Source organism: Mus caroli, chromosome 10 (assembly GCF_900094665.2).
Source record: "Mus caroli chromosome 10, CAROLI_EIJ_v1.1, whole genome shotgun sequence".
Lineage (NCBI taxonomy): Eukaryota > Metazoa > Chordata > Mammalia > Rodentia > Muridae > Mus > Mus caroli.
In genome coordinates, this window is record NC_034579.1 from 99,584,910 (window position 1) to 99,608,049 (window position 23,140).

The window sequence follows — 23,140 nt, forward strand, 5'->3', positions numbered from 1 at the left end:
TCAATACCTGGCAAACATATTACAGCAACAGTATGAAATAATGAAATAGCTGAAGGACATGGAATAAAACGGTGACAACCATGCTAAGGGGTAAACTGCAACAAACATATTGTATATACCTTTTTATGCTCAGGGTTCCATCAAGTTATTAATTTATTTTACATATTCATTTTACTACTCTTAATTAAAAAACTCAAATCTTATCCACAAGACGTAGTTATTCTAGAGGCAAATTTGAGTGATAGTAGCTGGCAACCTGGATTTAAGTTACTAAGGTTATATGATCCAAGATGGAGGCATTCTCATGAGTGTTTATCGTAACAGAATAAACGGAAAGTTATGAATTAAGATATTTGCAAAATATATTGGTAGAGATACCACAAAATCATGTTATAGAAAGATGGCACATTAGTCTGTCTTGGATGTTACTTGAAAACTTGTCAAATAAATGAAAGGATTTGATTATGTTAATACATCGCTGTAAAATAAACTTTCTTTTTCAGAAGATGCAATTGTCTCTGAGGCTTACTGATGACTAAGCTCACCCTTCCTAGTTTTTTTTTTCCCCGAACTATGACTAGATGGTTTAACTCAGCTGTTCTGGCTCAAACTCCGGTCCAAGCTGACTGATTCAAACTGGCTTCTCTTGGCTTCTCATTGAATTGCTCTGCTTGACTTCAAACTATCTCTTGTAATCTCTTCTAATTTTCTAGCCCCCTGTGGCTTTTTCCGTTGTTACCCGCAACCTCTCTCTGTAAAACTGTGCCACTAAAACTGCCTCTCTCTGTGTGAATGGAGCTCAACTCCAACCTCACTGCCTGTGCTCTGCCTGACTCTGGGTCAAGACAGGTTAAGTACAATATCTTTCCTCTGTTCTCTTGAGAGTTGGGCATATCCTAGCTCTGATTCATTCTGTGAAATCTTCCTCTGATTCATTACTTAGTCTGCCCCTCACTTAGGCATCACTTTTACACATGGCTGTTTCTACAAACTAACTGTACTTTCATTGTTAGGAATTAAAGGTATACTAAGGACAAGTCTGTATTTCAGCCAGAACATGCTGTAATGAAGCGTGTGTCATATCACATGGACCCAGAAGGCTTTGGTTGCGATCTTTTTCCAGAAGAGCCATGTTGTTAGATGAAAATTTCTCTATATTTTCACCCTTTCTGTGTGAGCCAAAAAACTGTACACAGTTTTTTAGCTTTTACCATAGAAACAATGATCAATTCCATAAACTTAACAGTCCAGATGTCCTTATGAAGATCCGTTGATGTGATTTTCTTTCATAACTGCAGTCCTGATGATCATCTGTTCTTCAGCCAATGTTCATTTCCACACCGAGGTTTTTCAGTCTGCTGGGCTAAGGAATGATCTGTCTTTTTTTCAGCCAGTTTGTTGAGCTGTCTGCATGCAGGGGTTTCAGTTTTTTGTGTCATCTGAATTGCTTTCCTTCTGCGTCCCTCCCTTCTATGAGCCAGCCTTTCATGTAGACGCTTCTCTTATTCATATAAGATTTGTTTCAATTTTGATGGAACCTATAGTCTTTCATCACCTGTGGAGATCTAAACAAAATGTCTTACCTATGTTCCTTTATTCCATTCTGATGTTGAAACATCTTTAAAATATATTCGTGCATGCAATTCAGTATGTTTTTTCTTTCTTTCTATAATCCAGTATATTTCAGTAGCTTTTGCTCCTGCTTCATTGGCATTCAAAAATTTTTAAATTAATAAAGCATTATTCAGTCCATTTCTGGGAGGTCTTATTCCTCACTGATAAGTAGATGCTTATCAAGATAAAATTAGACCTTTCTGAATGCACATATCTCAAGAGATAAAATATTTTAACATATCAAGATGTTAGTGTCAGGTATGGCTAGTAGCAGGATGCCTGTGAACATTCTGATTCCGTGTGTGTGTCTGTGTGTGTGTGTGTGTGTGTGTGTGTGCATGTGTTTGCAGATTCATTTATGACAGGTGATTCCAAAGTTAAATCAGTTGCCAATTTGTTAAAATGTTGTGAGATTTTATTTTAAAATCTGACATTTAATTTTATTTTGTAAATGTTATATAATTGATAATAATTACATCAAACCACAAGAATTGCTATGACAGGTGTTATTATTTGTATAACTTTCAATGTTTGTAAAACTTATTAAAGTATCTTTCATTTTTCCATTCATAATAACTCTGAGGTATATGATCATTATTTATGTATTACTTCTATGGCTATTAATTCAAAATTAAGAATTGATCTTTGTATAAGAACACCTAATCTAGTCATATCTTCTGACATTTTACACATTATTAATAGAATAGACCATAAATAATTTAAAGGTTTTGTGGGTAAAATAGCATCATGAAGCTATGCTCTTGGAAATAAGTTAATTGAGGTTATTTCTTCAGTTGTTCTGTGCACTTTAGATCTTTAAGAATATATATATATATATATATATATATATATATATATATATATATAAAACTCTGGATCCATTTTCTATTCATATTTCAAAAATAATTGCCCACTTGCATTTATTTTTGCTTTTACTGTAGAGAGTTAGATTAAATAGTAAGATGTTTTCCTATAGTCTATTTTTTAAGTTTTGTGGGATCCAATACACACACACACACACACACATACACGCACACACACACATACACACATACACACATACACACGTACACACACACGTGCACACACACACTTGAAGCACCCTAGCTTTGTTGCCATTGACAATACACTGTGTGACTGGGTACTGTTCATTATATTGAGTAGCATTTACAATCATCACTTTTCCCCTTTCCAGGACATCGAATCCCTAACAGGAGGGCTGACTGGTTCTAAGGGGGCTGATCCACCGGTAAGTTAGACTCTTTATTAGATATAAGTACTGCACTGAACAGAGAATTGCTGTATACTATAGCATGTACTGAGGGTTATTAAAATACAGTTACTGCATTAAGTAACAAAAAGAGTAAAGTTTATTTCAAGAGTGTTCTGCAGGCTTAAAAGTGGTACGTTATCAAATAGTTAATCTACACCCGAACTGGTCGCACAGAAATAAAAAAATTAGGGTTCTAGCTTACTGGTGAACTCGTGGTTAGCAGACACAATGCCCTAGGTTCAATTTCCAGTACAAAAGAGAGAAATGAATATTTCATTCTGAAATCATAAATGATTTCTATTCCATTTACACACTTTGAGGTTAGCTTATTATCTTATTAGCTTGAGATTTCGTAATTCTAAATTTGAGTATAGTTGGTGTCTGGGAACTGCTGTACCAACAACTCAGACATTAATCCAGTTCAACAGGAATGATTATTGAATACACACCCCAAACTGATTGATCAGGGCCATAGCTCAAATTAAAAGCTGAAAGTTATAGCCTCGAACATTTTTCAGGGCCAGTTTGCATAGGGAAAAAACTGATACACTCATACATGATTGTAGGGAGAGCTACAGGGTCGTCAGCCTTTTTCCAAGATTTTTAGTAGGTAAGATATAACAATTCAGGCTGACCTCTGTTTTGATGGGTCCTGAGTGAAGGCAACAGTTGAGGATTTTCAAATAATAGTAACAACAACAATAACAGTGATAATAATAATAATAATAAGCCTCAGAGTATATGCTCAACTTGACCTTTCTCCGAGCCAAACTATTTTTGTCTGCCTAGAGTCAAGCTGCTTTTATGTCAGCAATACAGGATCGCTGGCAGGCATTAAACATAAGAGTTACAGCTAAGCTAAGGGGGCAGGCCTCAACAAGTATTAGATTTTAATTTCACACCATTTTGAATTTACAGATAAAAAATACAGCAATGATTTGCTTTGATTCTTTATACTGTTGTTTCTTCCTTTTTTATCTCAAAGGTACTTTACACAATTAAGGAATGAGTTGTCAAGTTTTTTGTACTTTTCCATTTTAATATGTGGATGTATGTATGTGCATACATGTTTGCATGTATATGGGCACATGTTTTAGGGTACATGGGTGTAGAAACATGTGTACATGTAGACCCACATTGAATGTTATAAACAACCCTAAATCACTTTTTCATCTTCTCAACAAAGTATGGTCTCTCATGGAAAACCAGAAGTTAGTTGTAGAGCCATAATTACTAGCCAGGTTGTTCTGGCAAACCCTGAGTCCTTCCAAATCGAGAATTACTGGTGGCATTGTGTCTACCGTGCAGCTACATAGGTTCTGGGCACCTAAATTCTGGTCCTACTATCTGTGTTGGAAGGGATTAACCACTGAATAAATTCCTCAGCCCTTGAGGGTAAGTTTTAAGTTGTAAGATAAGATTAATGTGTTGGAACATTGTAGCTTTTTGTGTGTGTGTTCTGAGCATCTGATTTTAACAGACATTAATTATGATGATTTATTTTCCTGTGACTTCAGTCTTGAGAAACAAAATTCAAAGTATTTAAATCAAGTAATGTCATATGCAGATTATATTAGCAAATAGCCAATGAATGAACTTTATCACTGTTGGCTTTATTTAAATATGGTGAGATTTAATGAGTGGTATGCATGTGCTGGCTAGTTTTATGTCAACTTGACATAAAGTAGAGTCATCTGAAAGGAGGGAACCTCAATTGAGGCAATCCCTCCATAAAATCTGGCTTTAGAGGATTTTCTTAATAGTGATTGGTGTGGAAGGACCTAGCCCACTGTGGGTGATGCCATACCTGTGGTTGTGGTTATGAGTTGTACAAGCTGGGCAAGCTACAAGAAACAAGAGTGTTCAAAGCACCTCTCCATCAGAACTTGTCCAGTTTCCTTCCCTGTATGAGTTCCTGTCCTGATTTCCTTCAATGATGGGACACAGTGTGCTCAGGTAAACCAGAAAGCCTCTTCCCTCCAGATCTTGCTTTTGGTCATGTTTCATCATAGCAATACCATAATTAGGACAACACGTTTCTCAAGTTTATTAGACTTAGATAAGTCAACTGTATCCACTAAAGCATCAGGTTTGCAGATGTTTCCTGATTAACATTTGTTGTGCCTTGTGACAAACTATCATCTTAATATGTCTGAGGCTCACAGTTTGATTCCTAGAACTGTAAAATGAAAATAAAGTAAGAACACTGAAAGTTAGATCAAATTACATGTATTTTTAATCCAGGTGGTGTTTTTGTTTCTTTCAATTTAAAATATAACAAAATAGATCATCCAAACACTAATTTCCATTTTCAACAGTTAAGTCTAAATGTTTATAATACCATTTTATCAATTTTACCAATGAAATTTTCATTGCTAAAAGATTTAACCTCACTTAACAAGGAAAATTTAAGGAGCAGGATCTGTGAATTACTAGATGAATGGTCTCTTATAAGAATGCAATACAGTGTAGCAATTTATTATTTAATATAACATAGCACTGAGAAGTTTTGAAACACTAATGAAATAATTAGAAATGAAAGTTATGTTTTAGGTGCACATAAGAATTAATTTTAAAGATTGAAACTGTAAAACTTGTTTCAATTCAAAGAGTAGGGTTGTTCATTTAGTGTATCCAATGACAGTACTGATAAAATGGGATATCAGGAAAGATTAAATTTTCAGGATTGTAGCAATGTTTGGTATTGGTATTTTCATTATTGTTATTTTTGAGTCAGTGTTTTTCTGTCTATTCCTGACTTTCCTGGAACTTGCTCTGTGCACCAGGCTGGCCTCCAACTCAGAGACCTGCCTGCCTCTGCCTCCAGGGTGCTAGGATTAAGGCATGTGTTATCACCAATAGGCTTAGTAGTTTTGATAATAAATGTTCAGTACAATTTTTGAAAATTCAAGTGGCTTCTGTTTCATCACTAAAGAAAAAATAAGTTAATATCTTCACATGCAATTCCAAGAACATTTTAGAATTGTCTTATATTTTCAAAAGTGTTTTTAAGGATCTTTTAAAATATAGACTCTAGAAACGATGTCACTGAGAATGGTGCTTCTGTTATTTTTAAGTCTCAGATTTATTTTAGAATAATAACTTCTATTACTAAGAAAAATTTCTGTTAAAACTAACTTAAAACTGTCTTCAAAGAATTATGTCAACGGTTCTCTACATTCAGCATATGCTTTCAGTTCATAGAAATTAGATCGCAAATTACTCAGCATAAACATACTTACATAGGTACATGCTTAGGTAGAAATGTTAGTAAAGCAAACTAGATAATTACTCACCAAAGAGCAATATTCAATAGCTAAATAATGGTCATAGATTTGTTTTGCAACAGTAGTGAAAAAAAAATCTATAGTTTTGTTTGTACATACTAAGTATGTGTTCTACCACCAACCTATATTTTCAAGCCAAAATTCATAATTTAAAAATACATTTCCCCCTCAAAATGTATATCTCCTACATCTGTAGATTTAACTAAATGCAAATTAAATACATATTCAACAGTCACAGATGTTTTTCTTGTCAAGATCTTTTAAATAATAGAGTATAACAAATGTCTACATAGAATATACCTTGTAATAGTTATTAGAGATGACCTGTAATTTACAAAAAGAAAATGACAATGTACATAGGTTACATTCAAATAGACTATTTATTGTAAAATAATTGAGTATCTGGAGAATTTTTGTCTCTTAAGGCAGGGAATCTTAAAACCAAATGTCCCTTTCGAGGTAGAGATGATTGCATTTCAAAATTGCTACCAAAATTAAGATGTAAATTATTAAAGCTACTTAGTAACCCACAAGAACCTGAGGGATCCAATTATTACCGTATTTGTACAAAGGTTGGGGTGGGCATTAGGATCTCATCTTAGGAATTCTCAGGGAGCCACGAGAATTTGAAACTGAAGAACTAGGCATCTGGCATGCAGGTAACTATGTGCACTTCCCTCTGGCACACACAGTAGAAAGCATCCCTGCCATGAATTCTATCATCCTAAGAATGTTGGCACACTCCTAAACTGCAAGCTAAATACAAGACCACATTTGGGATTTGAAAATCAGGTTGACAACAAAAGGCAATGGTAGTAATACATATCTCAGCAGACCATGTACCAGAGGATTGATTTTTATAATTTGATAATATTCCAGATATATTCTGTTCTTTAATTAGCATTTATAGTATGGAAAAAAAACCTGATCTTTCTTAAGGTCATTGTGAATAAATTCTGATAAGATGTGATGTGGGCCAGAATGTAGACTACAGAAAGCATGTTCCCGAATACATGATAACGTATATCATATGAGGCAAACGCAAACATTTCATTCTACTCCAGGATGTAATTGAGTTTTAAATCTATCTCATTGCCTCACCCGGAAATTACAGCAAGAATGCCAGTGGGAGTGTGTTTTGTTTTTTCTTTCTTTTTTTCCCCACCATAAGCAGTAAGATTTGTGTTTGCTGAATATTGGACTGGGTTTATTTTTAATTGTTCTAAGACTCTTGTTGTTAAATGCCAATGGATCTCTCAAGTTCTGGAGTGCAATGAATAAATGAGTCCCCATTCGGTTTGTCCTGAGCTTGAAGCACACAGTGTCCTGAACATCCTTTAGCTCTGTTAATTTTCCCCCACCGAGTAGCAGAAATTGCACATTCTGTGTTTTTGTACTTTCTGTTCAAATTTTATAGCATCTTAATAGTTCTTGCAATTTCGGTACACACACAGCACAACTTTTAGAACTTCAATTTCCTGAGGCTGCTGCTGAGATGAGGTTATATATGTTTTTCTAACTGTAAATGTACTTAAAAATTTAAAACCTCCCGAACTCATTTTGAGTTTTATAATTCAAAAGTCCCCTCAGTTTATTCATGGCAATAAATGAGGCAATATTGATATTAGTTTTTAACTAATTCAGCTTTTTTCATTATAAATTTCATATTTAGTATTTTATTCTATATTATTTCAAATTTGTTGAGCACTTTGCTGTAGATTTTTCATTCTCTCTGCTTCAAACATGTTGAACACTTGGTTGTAAATTATGTGCTAAATATTTGACTAAATTTTAGAGATGAGTAACACCTTTTGTAAAAGAACTTTTTATTGTTTGTGACCTTTGAATCATGCATCTGATCTCATGTCTCCAGTTCTGCCTTCCCTCATAGTGCAGAAACCATCCACTTCTCTTGCTCCTCCATCTCAACATGGCACCCTTCCTTGCCCACCCTAGTGGAATCTGACTCACAGCATTGTGGTATGCATCTTGAGTAGCTCCCAACTGCCCATCCCACATCATGGCAACTAGGCTTCTCAGATAAGGAATTCCTAACTTCAGAATCTTACAATGTAGTAGGCAGACAACTTTGTAGCAACTAATTACATTATCATGTAATGGTCTACTGAAGTGTCAGGTGTAAACCCAGTCAAAAGGCCACAAAGTCTAATTGATGAAAACACAGAGAAAACAAAGTAAAGGACCACTTTAGAAATGCAGGATGAGTAGAAATCTTCCAAGTGAGGAGATGTGGTATGTAAGAAACTGCACCTATACAGGCCTAAAGTAAAATATATGTGTGTGCACACAACTATGGAATAACCTGGGATGCGAGATATGGTTAGACTGAGGGATAGAAGTTTGAGGAAGCACATGGGAGGAATATCTATTCATTTCTTAGGAACCATTGGGGTCTTCAAACATGAGAACAACCTTATTGGATGTTTCTTTGTAACATGATATTTTCTTGACTGTAGTTAGAGAATAAACCAGAGAAGAGTAAATAAGATCGTGAAGTCTTCCAGGAATGGCACAAAATTATCATGGTAATGTTTTAATAAATAAAATGTAAGAGAGAAAAATCCCTTGTGATCTTTATCATATATAGATGCTAAACTAAATATTGTGTGGAATAGTAATCATGAGAGCTTAGTAAAGGCAAAAGGAATAGAAGAGGAGAATTTATAATGGGTTCCAAAGAGTTTAGATAGAAACAGGAAGTTCTAAGTCATGGAGTACAGATCAGGGACTGTGGCTTATTGGAATTATTATGGCTTCTTTTTTTTTGTATACAAACCATAAGAGAGGAGACTGAAAAGCTTCAAGCACAGCATAATGATTAAAGAATAGAAATGTAAATTACAATAGATTTTTATCAGAACATATTGAAATAGCATACCATGCTCCATGAATACATGTAATTTTGTATTAAAAACATTTAAACTGAGTAATTAAAAAATTGAGAGCACTGTTTTAGAAGATTTTAAGTGTCTGAGTATCTGTGAAGGTAGGGTCACCATTTTCAAATAATGCATCTCCTGGTAGGCTAACCCCACAGTAGGACAGGTTCCATTCCCTAAATTATATCTACAGCACAAGTGGACTTGATGAGGAGAGGGAAAAAATAAAATAAACTCACTATAAAATAGGAAGAAAAGGAAGGTTAAAAGGAGTGGTTATGGGAGAAGTAGTGGAAAGAAAGTGAATTGGTTCAAAATATACTGTATGAAATTATCAAGAATCAATAAAATGTATTAAAATAACAAATAAATACATAGTAATACAAGCATTTCATCAGGGTGAACAGATAAGAATGGATTCACTCAAGAGACATGAGGTCACAGTAGTTACTCACGAATAGCTTTTTATTCAGAAAAAAGTGAACGAAAATTAGCAAAAATATATATTTTAGCTTTCTACTTTGGTCAATGACTAAAGAAGGGACCTTTCATAGTGAGACAAACTAATGGTAGAGAAGAATTTTCTAGGATATATGATGAATCTATAGACAAATTCATGATAGCTGAGTTGAGAAAAATGAATGTTCTGGAATTTATCATGACGTCTGCCTTTTACACAGTTGACTTGGATATGTGGAAGAACTCATTGACGTTTCAGAGATCGAGAGATCATTCTGCCGTAATGCTGTAGACAAAGGTAGATGAGAAAAGAACCACCCAATAAAGCGCTAAGGAAGAAAGTTTTTAAATAAAGTCAAGAAGAAAGTGAAATGTCGAAGCTGTGCCCTTAAGGGACAAAGCAGAGGAGAGAATGTCGCACAAATCCTAAGAAATCATGGAATGATAAATACCAAGGTTGGACAAAGACTGATTGCAAAGGTTATTAGCAGTTCCATGTTACAGAAAGTTCCAGAAGAGTACTGTCCTTTGCATGGGGTGACAAGAAGATAAATGGGGATGTAGCTGAGAATGATATTTTTTTTTGTGGAATACTTGACAGGAAATCACATTTGCAATGGCCTAAAAGATTAAGCAGACCAAAAAAAAATGGATTTAGAATTTTATATTAAGCTCTGCTATGAAGGAAATGTGTGTATATAATGTAGGATATGAAATGGAAAACAAATTTGAACGGTTCCATGTCATAAACCTGAGGATGAAAACACTTCTTGGTATCAGGAAGATCCATGTGTGCTTATGGACATGTATGATGAAGCACAGTGTGAGTTAATCTCACTGGAGCGGGTTAAATCAACAAACTTACAGGCTAGGTTGTTGGATGCTGCTTGTATATACATTGCACCCTAGCTACCTGTATTTACTCTTTTGAACCTAAACTACTTTTATTAATAACAACTGAATAGGTAACTGAGGACATGTAAACCATATCGATAACATTTAGACTTGTGACCAACTAAATATCTGACAAATTATCTGGGTTCTTCAGCAGTATTTTAACCACTGCAAGGTTTCTAACCTTCTGTTCGCCTTTGTGCAAGGCTACAGAGTTTGCCAGTATCTGTTAATAGCTACTTCATAGCTACTCTGTCTAGAAACCATAGCTACAGAGTTATAATCTGTCTCTTCACAGTTATCCTGGAATATACCAGGTTCTTACCACTTCTTTCAAACTAGCTTGATGCTCACATCTACAATCTTTCCTAACATCTGTTTTCAGCGAATGCAGGAGGATTAATATTTTTGTATGTCAGTAAGATCATGGCACATTTATGTTTAAATTTTTGCTGGGTTCCCACTAATATAAAATTTTCTTAGCTCAGTGGAGGGTAAAAGTTGATTTTGTGGCTTTGGTCATATAAGAATGTCAGCAAGAATTAAGAAACTATAAAACTTGGACACTGACATCTTATGTGGAGGAAAAAAATAGGGGTTCAAGAAAATGTCAAATACCTTTTATTAGGAGAAATAACAACAAAGAAAATCAAATGAAAACAGAGATTTATAGATGTTTTTCTCGGTTCCTTATCATCATTTTAATATGACACCAATCTCTGGTGTCTAGAGCTTACCATTTAGGCTGGACAGGCTATTCCACAAACCTCTGAGATACATTTGTTTCCATACATAAAATGCTGGCATCCTAGATATTCACTGTCATGTCCAGGTTTTATTGAGGGAGAGAGCAGGAGTAGATTGGTATCCAAATTCAGGCACTCATCTTTGCAAACTTATCACTTTATGCATGGACCCATTTCTTTTATCTTTCCATTGTTTAATATTACTTGGATATGAGAACCATTTTTTGCCTGTTTTTAGTTGAGTTTCCTAATTGTTTGACAAGTCTCATGCATTTATTTAATGAATTTTAGTCATTTTCACTCTGTACTTCGCCCCCCAAATCCCACTTATTCACCCACTGATGCTTCTCATTCCAACGAGTTTCCCTCCTACATTCACATCTTCTTTTTGTGTGTGGCCTACTGATAATTAGAGCTCCTTGCTTGAGCGTGGGTGGGAAGTTACTCAGCAGAACAAGGGCAATTTATCTGTGTCTCTTTATTGCAGGAGTTCTCTTTAGTGCAGTGCATTCTCTTTGTGGTCAGAAGCCCAATATTCTCAAGAATGGCTAGAATATTTCATGCCATTGATGAATATTTGATGAACAAATAAGACAGTCCAGCAACCTGGCAACAATAGATCTGCAGATGGCATAACTTTGATCAAGGCTTCTAACACTTCAATAAATAAGCAGCTCAAAAAATACGGAGTGGAAGTTCTGTGCCTTCATTGAAAGGCAAAATTCTAGCCAAAAACCAGACCACCCCCCCCCCACAAAAAATGTAAAGTGGAAAAGGTTTATCTCAGTTCAGAGTTGCAGAGGGTTCTGGAAGTGTTAACTGGGATAGTAAACTTGGACAGAGCATCACAATGGCAAGAAAAGTGTGGTAGAAGAACTTCTGTACATCATGGTGAACAGGGTAGGCAGGGATGCACGCAGCAGCCCAGAGATCTGCTTCCTGTAGCTACACTCTACCATATGCAATCACTACCACCTCTCTAAATAGTGTTACCACCTACGGTTCAGTCCTTGAGTACATGACCTTGTGGGAAACAAACAACATCTAAATCAGAATGAGCCCTAAATTGTACCACTGGCAGGAATTAGCTCCCCACTGTGTATTGGGAGATTAAGTGTATTCACAACAAGCTTAGTAACTAATAATCATGCGAAGCTTTGGCAATGTGAGTTATCAGTGATCTAAAAGATGACAGCAAAGTCTTGTCAGCTGGTAAGCAGAGCCGCAGAGGTTTTACATTCTGTGACACAAGGAAGAACACTTGTCCTCTATGCAATGAGACTGGCCCAAAGCAGTGCCTCAAAGAATGGACAATTATAGGTCCAGGTTTGGATGAGCAGAAAAGAGTAGGTGACTCAATGGGAGAGACTTCATGTAAGGAGTAATTAAAGGTAAGGAGTAAATTAAATTAGTGGCTGTCTGGGAACATGTACAACTAAATGTCTTCTTATATTTTTGGTTGTGAGCCTAGCCTTCAATGACTGAGCCATCTCTCCAGCCCAAATGTTTTCTTAACTTCCAGTAAATATAGAAAATAGAAATCTGTTTTGAGCTGTCTTTTGCCAGATGAGTGAGAAGCCATAGCAATATAAAGTTGACAATTAAGCTAAAAACTGGCTCAAATGGGTGGGCATTTCCTATGTGTCAAGTGAAGGAAGGTTCAAGATTTCAATTCCCCAGTAACTTGTTACTGAGGTTGCAGGACCAAGAGTCATAGAAAATGGTGCATGAGCTGAAAGGGCGAAAGGAACAAATGGGAAACTGCTTATATCAATGAATTGCAATGAATAATAGACAGTTAAGATTTAAAATAAAATACTCCACTAAAAGCTCATGTGTTGAGACTTGTTTTTCAGGTCATCATGAACTACTGAATGGTGTTTGGATTGTGAGCACTCTAGCTATACCAATGGGTAACAACCAGTGGGTAGAGCCTAGTGAAGGAAGTAGGTCACAGGGCATACTTCTGCAGGCTAGTATTGCTCATCCAAAGCGCCGCGTTCTTCTCTGTTCTTTCTGTTCCTCTCTGTCTCTTTCTTGGTCACGCTCTTTTTGTCTCTCCTTCCCTGTCTCCCTTTCTTCCACCCCTCTTCTTCAATTCTCTCCTTCCTTTATCGTGTTTCTCCCTCTGTCTATTCTTTACTTCTCCCTGTCTATGCCTTCTTTTTCTCACTCTCCACTCTCTTTTTCCTGATCCACTACATCCCCTTGACTATGCTGTTCTGCTCACCCTCAGCCCGCTAGTGATGGAGAAAAATGACCCTGGACAGAATCTTCTAAAACTCAGCTGTAGAAAAATTTCCTCATTTGAGTTATTTTCTTCAGAAGTTCTGCCACAGTCACAGAAAATACGCATGGCGAAGATGAATAGTGTTCTCATGGGAAAACTTCCAATGGCTCGACTATAATTAATCTCAATTTACAAATCTAGAATTTAAGTGCCTGACACATAGCTGCCAGCATCTTATCCTTGTCCCAACTTGGGATAAAAATACATGAAGCAGAGAGAAGACAAGTAAAACAGTATGGACCAACTCACTTTTCGTTCATAGATTTGTCTCAGTTTTGAGTTAGAATTCTCAGAGAAACTTGAAAGCTGAATGGGATTAAAGCTTTCATATGAACAGTGCTGAACTTCCTTAGTATGAAAAACATCTTAATGCCCTAGTAATATTTGTTCCTGAAACTCTGAATTGACGAATATTTACTAACCAAGTTAAGCTTAGGAAAAAGCCTGTTTAAAAGTAAAATAAATGAGAACAGAATGTTCATTACTTGAGATCTATCTAACTCATGTAGTTAATTCTTTAAATTGAATTAGTCTCACTTAATACATTCTCTGACATTGGGAAAATTGTCATGCCATATTAATAACATCAAAATGTCTAAAATTTTATATTGTATATAAGCATGCATATCTGAATGTGGATATGCACATGAGTGTAATAAGTAAGTGACCATGAGGGCCAGAGAGAGTACTTTTACAAGCAGTTGTAATCCATCTGATGTGGGTGCTGGGAACTGAACTCAAGACCTCTGAGAAGATAAACAAGTACTCTTAACCACTGAGCCATCTTTCCAATCTCTCCTGCACAATTTTAATTATTAATGATGGAGGAAATGGAAGCTGTCTTCACTTGACAATAGAATCATGATGGCTTATAATGATGCATGCGCTCGTAGACCCAACAGTGAGGACACTGAGGGAAGAGCAGCAGCACAAATTCAAGCCTAGTTTGAGCCAAGAAGATAGAGTAGGCTAGCCTGGACTACATGAAAGGACCCTATCTTTCCTCACACCAGCTAAAAAAAAGTAAGAACATGTCCAGTACTGTATACAAGTTGTAATTTATATAAAATCTCTGAACTCAGGAATATCAGGTTCAAATTTGCTTTTTAACTCTGCCTGTTATTAGCCATGCTAAACAGTGAGTGATTGGTGTTTCTTTCTTGTGACACTGTTTCCTGAATTTTGCGATGAGGATAAGTATAGAATTTCTCTCACAAGGTACATTACACTTAATGAGTTAGTAAATGCAGAATGCCCTGCACAGTGCTCATGTCCATGTTCATTTTTGAAATGCTTGCCTCTCAGGGCAATTGACATAGCGATAGTTTTGCTAAATTCACTCTACTTAGAATAAGCAATCATACATTCAGATTATGGGTTACATGTTGTGGCTCTGTGGTAAAGTGCTTACCAAGCAACTTTAAAGCCCTGAGTTTGATAGGTACCACCACAAAAATAATGAAAAGAATAATTGGATTTAAATTATACTACTTGTAGAGATGAATTATAAATATGGAGTTAATTCATAGGAGCTAGAGGGGCTGTGCAGATGGCTAAGCAGTTAAGAGCACTGACTGGCTCTTCCAGAGGTCCTGAGTTCAATTCTCAGCAACCACATGGTGGTTCACAACCATCTGTAATGACATCTAATACCCTCTGCTGGTGTGTCTGAAGACAGATACAGTGTACTCATATACATAAATGAATAGTTCTCTTTAAAAAATACATAGGAGACATAGAGTATGGTGTGACATACAGAAGTAGTTTTTAGTGTGATTACTAAGGCTTACAAAAAATTATTAGATGCTGGCTAACTTTTTGTCTTGCCAGTGGTTGATAAGAAACAAGGAAGAAAGGATATTTTTCTAGTGCCTGGCTAATACCTTGAAATTTTAGAATCATGAAGAAGGCCAGTCATTGGAAATAGTCTTTGTTTAGTTTTCTTCTTATTGTTAATTAATTTATTAATATATACATTTAAAAAGTAGATACTGGGAATTAATTGGAGCCCCTCACATTTGCTGGACAAGTACACCAGCATTCAGTTGCATTTCCATCCCTAAAGAAAAGTAGAGCAATCCATAAATGTAATAGGACATGATCATCAAAATAAACAAGAAACGTGTATTATAGCCAATAAATATCCATTCTTGTTATTGACTAAAAAAAAAAAATGAGGGCCAGCAAGATGGCTCAGTTGGTAAAGGCACTTCCTACTTGTCTGGCTGATCTGAGTTTGATCCCTGAGACTCACAGGGTCGAAGGAACGAATCAAGTACTGTATATTTTCCTCTGACATTTACACATGTATGTAATCTGCATCTGTGCATGCAAATGAAACGATGTAATATTATAAATAACTGATTGAAATACATGTTTTATCACATAATGCTATGTGATATCAAATATGAATAATTTTAATACAGCTATCTTTGCGTTTAAAATAAAAATTATGGCTATAACTAATATAGACGATTATTATAAATAATATGCTTTTAATACTTATATAAGATATTATAAATATTTATGTTTTTCCATTTTGTTTTCTAGAACTTTGTATGACTTCCTTATTTTGAACATATTATATATGCTTATATATAGCACGTATAGCTATAAAATACATTGCATATGTATAAATATATGATGCATCTTTATATATTCCCTACTATAGAATACAGAACAGATTTTTGTGTATTTTGAGTTCTTGGCTAAGTAGAGGACACTTGCTAATTAGAATGTTCTTATCTAACACAATAAAGCAGAGCTATTTTTATTTTTTATCAAAGATGCTATAATTCAGGATGTTTATCCAAAGAACAGAGATGAATACAGCTATATTTATATAATTACTCATTAAAATGTGAAAATATGAAGTAAAAATAAATGCTTACTAAGAAAACATCTTGGACTGTCTACTGTGTATTTGGTATTATTTTAGGCATTTTAGAAAATACGTACAAGATAGCAAGTCGGCTACAGAGTTTCACACTGCAATTTGCAACTGATTTTTATATATAAAAATAGCATATAGATAGGTGGATAGTTATCTAAAAATCATCATCATACTTTTGTGGGCATTTTGCTTATTTTATTGGATTTTTTGAGAGATAAATGTTGAAACAGTTATTAAAGGGATAATTTGTGCTAAATTATAATCATTCATTCTTTTGGGTTGGAGTAAATCAGAAAAATTCTTTTTCTTAATACTCAATAATATTTGGAATTTTTTGGACCTTAGCAACGCGTAAAAATTTTTATAAAAGTTTTATGTGAAGGCCATCACTGGAAAGAGAGGCCCATTGGACTTGCAAACTTTATATGCCCCAGTACAGGGACAAAAAGTGTGAGTAGGTGGGTAGGGGAGTGGGGGGGGGAGTGTATTGGGGACTTTTCTGATAGCATTGGAAATGTAAATGAGGAAAATACCTAATGAAAAAAAAAATAAAGTCACAGAGTAAATGTTAAAAAAAAAGGAAGAAAAGAAAGAAAGAAAGAGAAAGAAAGAAAGAAAGAAAGAAAGAAAGAAAGAAAGAAAGAAAGAAAGAAAGAAAGAAAGAAAGAAAAGAAAGAAAGGAAAGAAAGAAAGAAAAGAAAGAAAAGAAAGTAAAGAAAGAAAGCTGAATGAGCCAGGGGGAGCAAGCCAGTAAAAACAAAACAAAACAAAACAAAACAAAACAAAACAAAACAAAACAAAACAAAACAAAACATCCCTCCATGGCTTCTGCATCAGCTCCTGCTTTCTGACCTGCTTGAGTTCCAGTCCTGCATCCTTTGGTTATCAATAGCAGTATGGAAATGTAAGCCGAATAAACCCTTTCCGCCCCCCCCCAAAAAAAATTATGTAGAATGGGTGTAAAATCTGATTCATAGATATCTTTTCAGAATTATTTATGAGTTACATAATCAGGAAGCCCTTATAACTTCAATGTTACTGTGAACCTAACAGCTACACATGTCTACACAGTCAGTGAGGCTACATTTGTCAGTCAAGTAGATAACGCTGCTGTTTGCTTGACTGTTCCAAAAGGATGTCATGACGCTACCTAGAGAATGGTGTAAGGGCCGACCATGGGACTGCCTGAGATAACTGCTGTACCTATATCTCCTGGGACCCAGGGATGTGAAGTTCTATGTCTTTGGCCAATGGAGAAATGAGCTGGCATTCTCAGGGTTCTGTCACTTTTAAAACAGTATTTATTACATTTTGGAAGCTACACAACTCTATGTCTGAAGACTCTCCCCATTTCTTTCCTTCAGTCTCCAGATGCTACAAGGAAGGATGAGACTTGCTTGGGAGTCTCTATTTTAAGACCCACTCATCTTCAAGGAAAGGCATTTATTTGAGTTGCTCTCCTGCAGGATAAAAAAGCTTTCCAATATATGCAGCGAAATATCACCACACTCTACGCACTTGAAATTGCATGATCATTTTTTTTTACTTATTGCTACATAACATTAATTATATCCACTACAGACGCTTGTGAAGAATCTGTTGTATATTCATAATCAATTAAAGTCAACACCTTTCAGAATTCTTGCTTCCCATTAAAATGTATACTGACCTACCACTACATAAAGGAACAGTCAAAGTGGCTCAAGGATTAAAGGTACCCTGCTCCTAAACCTACCAATGTTCAATCCAGGGAAATAACTGATTCCTGCAGGCAATTATTATCTGACCTGTCTGTGTATGTAACATTTCTTATGCACACCCATACACACAATTACTTTTACACATATAAGTAAGTTGATAGTTGCTCAGAACAAATTTTAGAAACAATACTATATAATAGGGTTATTCCCTAAGTACATTGTATGCATGATGAGAAATTCTCAAAAAATAATAAAAATTATATGTAATAAAAATGGCCCAATGTTATAAAAAATCATGAAAAACAGAAAGATGCCATAAACATATTGTAAAAGTTAAATTATTTTCAAGGAGATATTGGAAGCCATGTATGTGCAATTAGAAAACTGTGAGTGACATAGGGTGAGACTTGGTAACAGGTTAAAAGTTCAAGTATTTCACTCACAAGCATTCACCAAAGTTCTCTGAAAGCCATTTACTCTGTGAGAACCAACCACATACTCTGTGAACTGATTACTGTATCTTGCATTTAGGAAAGTTTTTATTAGCATACGTTAATTGAACAATGGAAGGAGCTTCAACATCTCACTTCCTTACATAAATATTATCTACTTGGAGCATATTCACCCTCTCTATTACTCATGCTCATTTCTTCTCTGCTTCCTCCCATTCTCTAGTATTTGTTTCATGGCTTTTCCCACCATTTTATGTATTTTTTTTAATGCTTACATTTCACAAAAGTAAGGTAACCCAATCACAAAAGAACATATATGATATGCATTCACTGATAAGTGGATATTAGCCTAGAAGCTCAGAATATCCAAGATACAATTCACGGGCCACATGAAGCTCAAGAAGGAAGACCAAAGTGTGGATACTTCAGTCTTTCTTAGAAGGGAAAACAAAATATCCATGAGAGGAGATAAGAGACAAAGTGTGGAGCAGAGACAGAAGGAAAGGCCATCCAGAGATTGCCCCACCTGGAGATCCATCCCATATACAGTCTCCAAACCCAGACACTATTGTGGATGCCAACAAATGCTTGCTGACAGGAGCCATATATATATATTGGACAGAGCACAAGGTCCCCAATGGAGGAGCTAGGGAAAGGACCCAAGGAGCTGAATGTTTTTGCATCCCCATAGGAGGAAAACCAATATGAACCAAGCAGTACCCCCAGAGCTCCCACAGACTAAACCATGAACCCCCAACCAAAGAGTACACATGGAGGGCCCCAGGCTACAGCCACATATGTAGCAGAGGATGGCCTTGCTGGTCATCAATGGGAGGAGAAGCCCTGGGCCCTGTGAAGGCTAGATGCCCTAGTATAGGGGAATTCCAAGATCAGGAAGTGGGAGTGGGTGGCTTGGTGAGCAGGGGGAGTAGGGAGGGCATGGGAGTTTTCTTTGGAGGGGAAACCAGGAAAGGGGATAAGGTTGGAAATGTAAATAAAGAAAATAGCTAATAAAAAATAAAGTTATTGTCATCATGCAAAAAAAATGATATTCATCACTTAACTTTCTGGAGGTGGCTTATTTAAATTAATATGGTGATACTCTCTACTTCTATCTCTGTTCCTGAAAAGAAAATAACTAGGAGTAGAAGCCCACTGAGTGCACCAGTGTACATATACCCCATTATATGCCTCCTTCATTCCTCCACCTTGTCATGGGCTCTAGGCTGAGTCAACCATTTGCTTGTTCTAAATAGTACTGTAATAAACATGCATGCAAGTGACTTCTCCAGTAAGTTATTTCAGATTCTTTTAGGGATAGAGCTAGGATTAGTTGGAGCATGTAGAAGTTGTATTATTTAAATACATTTATTTGCTTTTAATTATACATGTGTTTATCTATGTATAAATATGTGCGTATGAAGTTCTTAGAGGAAGCCAGAGGCATCCACTGATCTCCAAAGAGCTGAGTTTTCATAGAGTAGTATGCTACCTGATATGTATTCTATTTTGGTAACCAAACCTAGGTACTCTGCCAGAGTCTTACATACTCTTACCCGCTGAGCCAGCTCCCCAGCCCAGAAGTTTTATGCTTTTTACACTAATTTAATCTTGTTGTCCATGGTGGCTGGACCAAATTCCCTCCCACCAGCATTGTAGAAGGATCCAGTCCTTATCCTCACCTGCATCAACTGTTTGTCTTCTTGTAGATAGCTAGATGATAAGAGTGAGATGGAATACGGATGCCAATTTGATTTGCAATTTCATTTAAATAAAAGTTGGTATTTCAACAACTATCATGTTTCTAACTTTTAAATGTTTACTTGTGTTACCTAAAGGCAGGAAAATAATAAATTCAGAAAAAAATTTCATAAGAATGAATTTCTGAATATAGTTTTATGTAAATACATGATAAAACAGAAAAATTGAAACTCAAGTGAGAGAGAATGCATGCCGTGAAATAATACCAGGCAAAGGCTTGGTTAGTGTGTGAATTTCAGTCGCCACAGTCTTTCAGTAAAATTCCAAGCATGCAAAGAGGATAGCTTCAACAGAATATTAATGTACTACCAAAATGGAATAATTTCAAATATTCATAAATTTTATAGTTATCAATTTAATATAGATGTATTCCAGTAATTGAGTGGACTCAAGATAGCATCTGTAAAGGCAAATAGGATAAGTAAGCTTGGGTATGGGTGTATGAAAATCTGTTCTATTTACTCAATATTTGCCATACACGAATTCTACACAGAGACTCAATACATTTTAAAACAATCGAGGATGTTTTCTCTTAATATTAGAATTCAGATGCAAATCAACACTAAAAAATAATGTAAAGGGTAACTACAGATACTTAAATTCTCAGTAATTAAGACAGACACCTCCACGTAACTCATTGGTCAATGAGGAATTAAAAAATAAGAATGGGCTTCTTAAATTTCAATAGTACTAAGCTATTTATATGTTGCCATTTGGAAGGCAGCCAAACCTTACAAATCAATTATATATATATATTTAGAGAGAGAGAGAGAGAGAGAGAGAGAGAGAGAGAGAGAGAGAGAGAGAGAGAGAGAAATAAAGATGATATATTTGTCAGAAGAAACTGGAGTAAAGGAGCCAAAATAGTTAAAAAAAAATAAAGGGGAAAAATACAAGTAGTAGCAAAAATGAGTATAAATGTTTTTTTTGTAGAAGATAATCAAAACAACAGGATTATTTAAAATGCATTCATGTTTGTAACGCTCTTATAGATCCATCTAATAAGTCAGCTGTATGATATCTGAGGGTCTGGGCAGAAAATTCTTGAGCTGTGTGCAAAGCTTTGAGTCTATTCCCCAAGTCCTACAACGTGTAACTAGAGCAGAATTTAACTTTTTTTTCATACTAAATTCCTGCAGACAGCAATGAGAACAAGAGTGAGAGGGAGAATGTTTTAACCACCTACTATATTGATTGATTTAAATGATAGACAAGATTGACAGATTCCTGGAAAGCTAACCCTTAAGCCAACACTGCATGAAAAGTAAATAGAATCAAACAATACTTTACATAAAGGAAATGAAATCTTCAAACAAAAATTTTCTTAAAGAGAATACTCTTGGACTCATTGAATTTTTCCTGTGAATTCTGCAATTACTTAATGATGGGATTATACCAACTATTGTAACCTCCAAATGACAGAGAACAAAAATATTTCCCTAGGTTGTTTTGTGGTTTTCTATTAATGCACAATAAATTATGACAACCTCCATAGACTATAACCAACACATTTTATTAAATTTTTTGAGGGTCAGGGTTTGTAAAATTGCTTATTTCTATTGTCTGTACAATGCTTAACCAAAACCACGGTAAAAGTAGTTTGGGTATTTTCTCATATGTATGTTCTAATTCTCTCCTGAGTACTCATATACAGCTCCCTTTCCCTCTCCCTCTCCTCCCTCTCCTCCCTCCCTCTCTCCCCCTTCCCCTCCCTCTCCTCCCTCTCCCCCTCCTTCTCCCCTCCCCCTCCCCTTCTCTCCTCCCTCTCCCTATCTCCCTTCCCCTCCCCCTCTCTCCTCCCTATCTCCCTCCCCCTCCCCATCTCCCCCTCTCTCTCTCCCTGTCCTTCTCCCTCAGTCCCCCACATCTCTCTCCCTCCTTCCCTCCCTCCCTTCCCCTCTGTCTGTATCCCATGTCTTAATAAAAAAATTATCCCTATCACATGTTCTATATAACTTCAAGAGGGTAAAATGATAAAAAGAATGAACATGGTCCCCACCATGAGATGTCCTTGACACACAGGGTCCTAATTTAAACAAAGATTGATATGAACACATCAAAATGAAATACAAGTCAATTTTCCATATGGGAAGTCTCAGAAGTCCAAGTTTAAGAAGCAAAAGTTTAGTTATTTAAATGGAGAAGTGGGTTAGTATGTATGACAACAGAAACTAACAGGAAAGCAGTAGCTGCATCATCATTTATTATAGAGACAGAAAAAGAAACAATGGTCATTTATAAGGTAATACTCCATGCTTTCCATTTGGATGCTATGTACAAAACTCTTTAATTTTATAGAAAAGCAAAATGCCAACATTATTAATGATAACTTAAGTTTTACATTAGTGTGCTTAACAATTTAAGGTATCAGAAAGTATTTTTCACTCTTTAAAACATTCCTTATTTTTGAGACGTTCATGGATGTATACAATGAAGTAGAATGTCCACCCTCCCTTTGCCCCTAATCCTCTCCATGTCTCCTCAGCATGACCATCTCCTCAACATGCTCATCTCCTCCCTTCTTTTAACTATGATCTAAGTCTAGTTAATGCTCTCCATATATGAATGGACATCCACTGGAGCATAGGACATCTATCCAGTGGACACACAATAACGAAATAACGCTTCTCCTTTCTTCAGCCTCTACTCCACACTTTATCTCTGTAACCCCTTCTATGGGTGTTTTGTTCCCACATTCTAAGATGGATAGAAGTATTCATATTATGCTTTTTCTTCTTCTTGAGTTTCATGTGGTCTATGAATTGTATATTGGGTATTACAAGCTTCTGGGCTGCTGGTATAATATCCACTTATCAGTGAGTGCATCTCTAATGACTTCTTTTGTGATTGGGTTACCTCACTCAGGATGAT

At 35.8% G+C, this 23,140-nt stretch overlaps 1 protein-coding gene across 14 annotated transcripts in view; it reads left to right on the forward strand.

Moving 5' to 3' along the window:
- Positions 1–23,140, forward strand: part of Ppfia2 (PTPRF interacting protein alpha 2) — a 460,521-nt gene that overhangs the window by 75,710 nt on the left and 361,671 nt on the right. For all 14 annotated transcript variants that reach the window (XM_029482321.1, XM_029482324.1, XM_029482326.1 and 11 more), the window contains exon 3: positions 2,810–2,863. In XM_029482321.1, the coding sequence (XP_029338181.1) occupies positions 2,810–2,863 (54 nt within the window). The remainder of the gene's footprint in view (positions 1–2,809; positions 2,864–23,140) is intronic.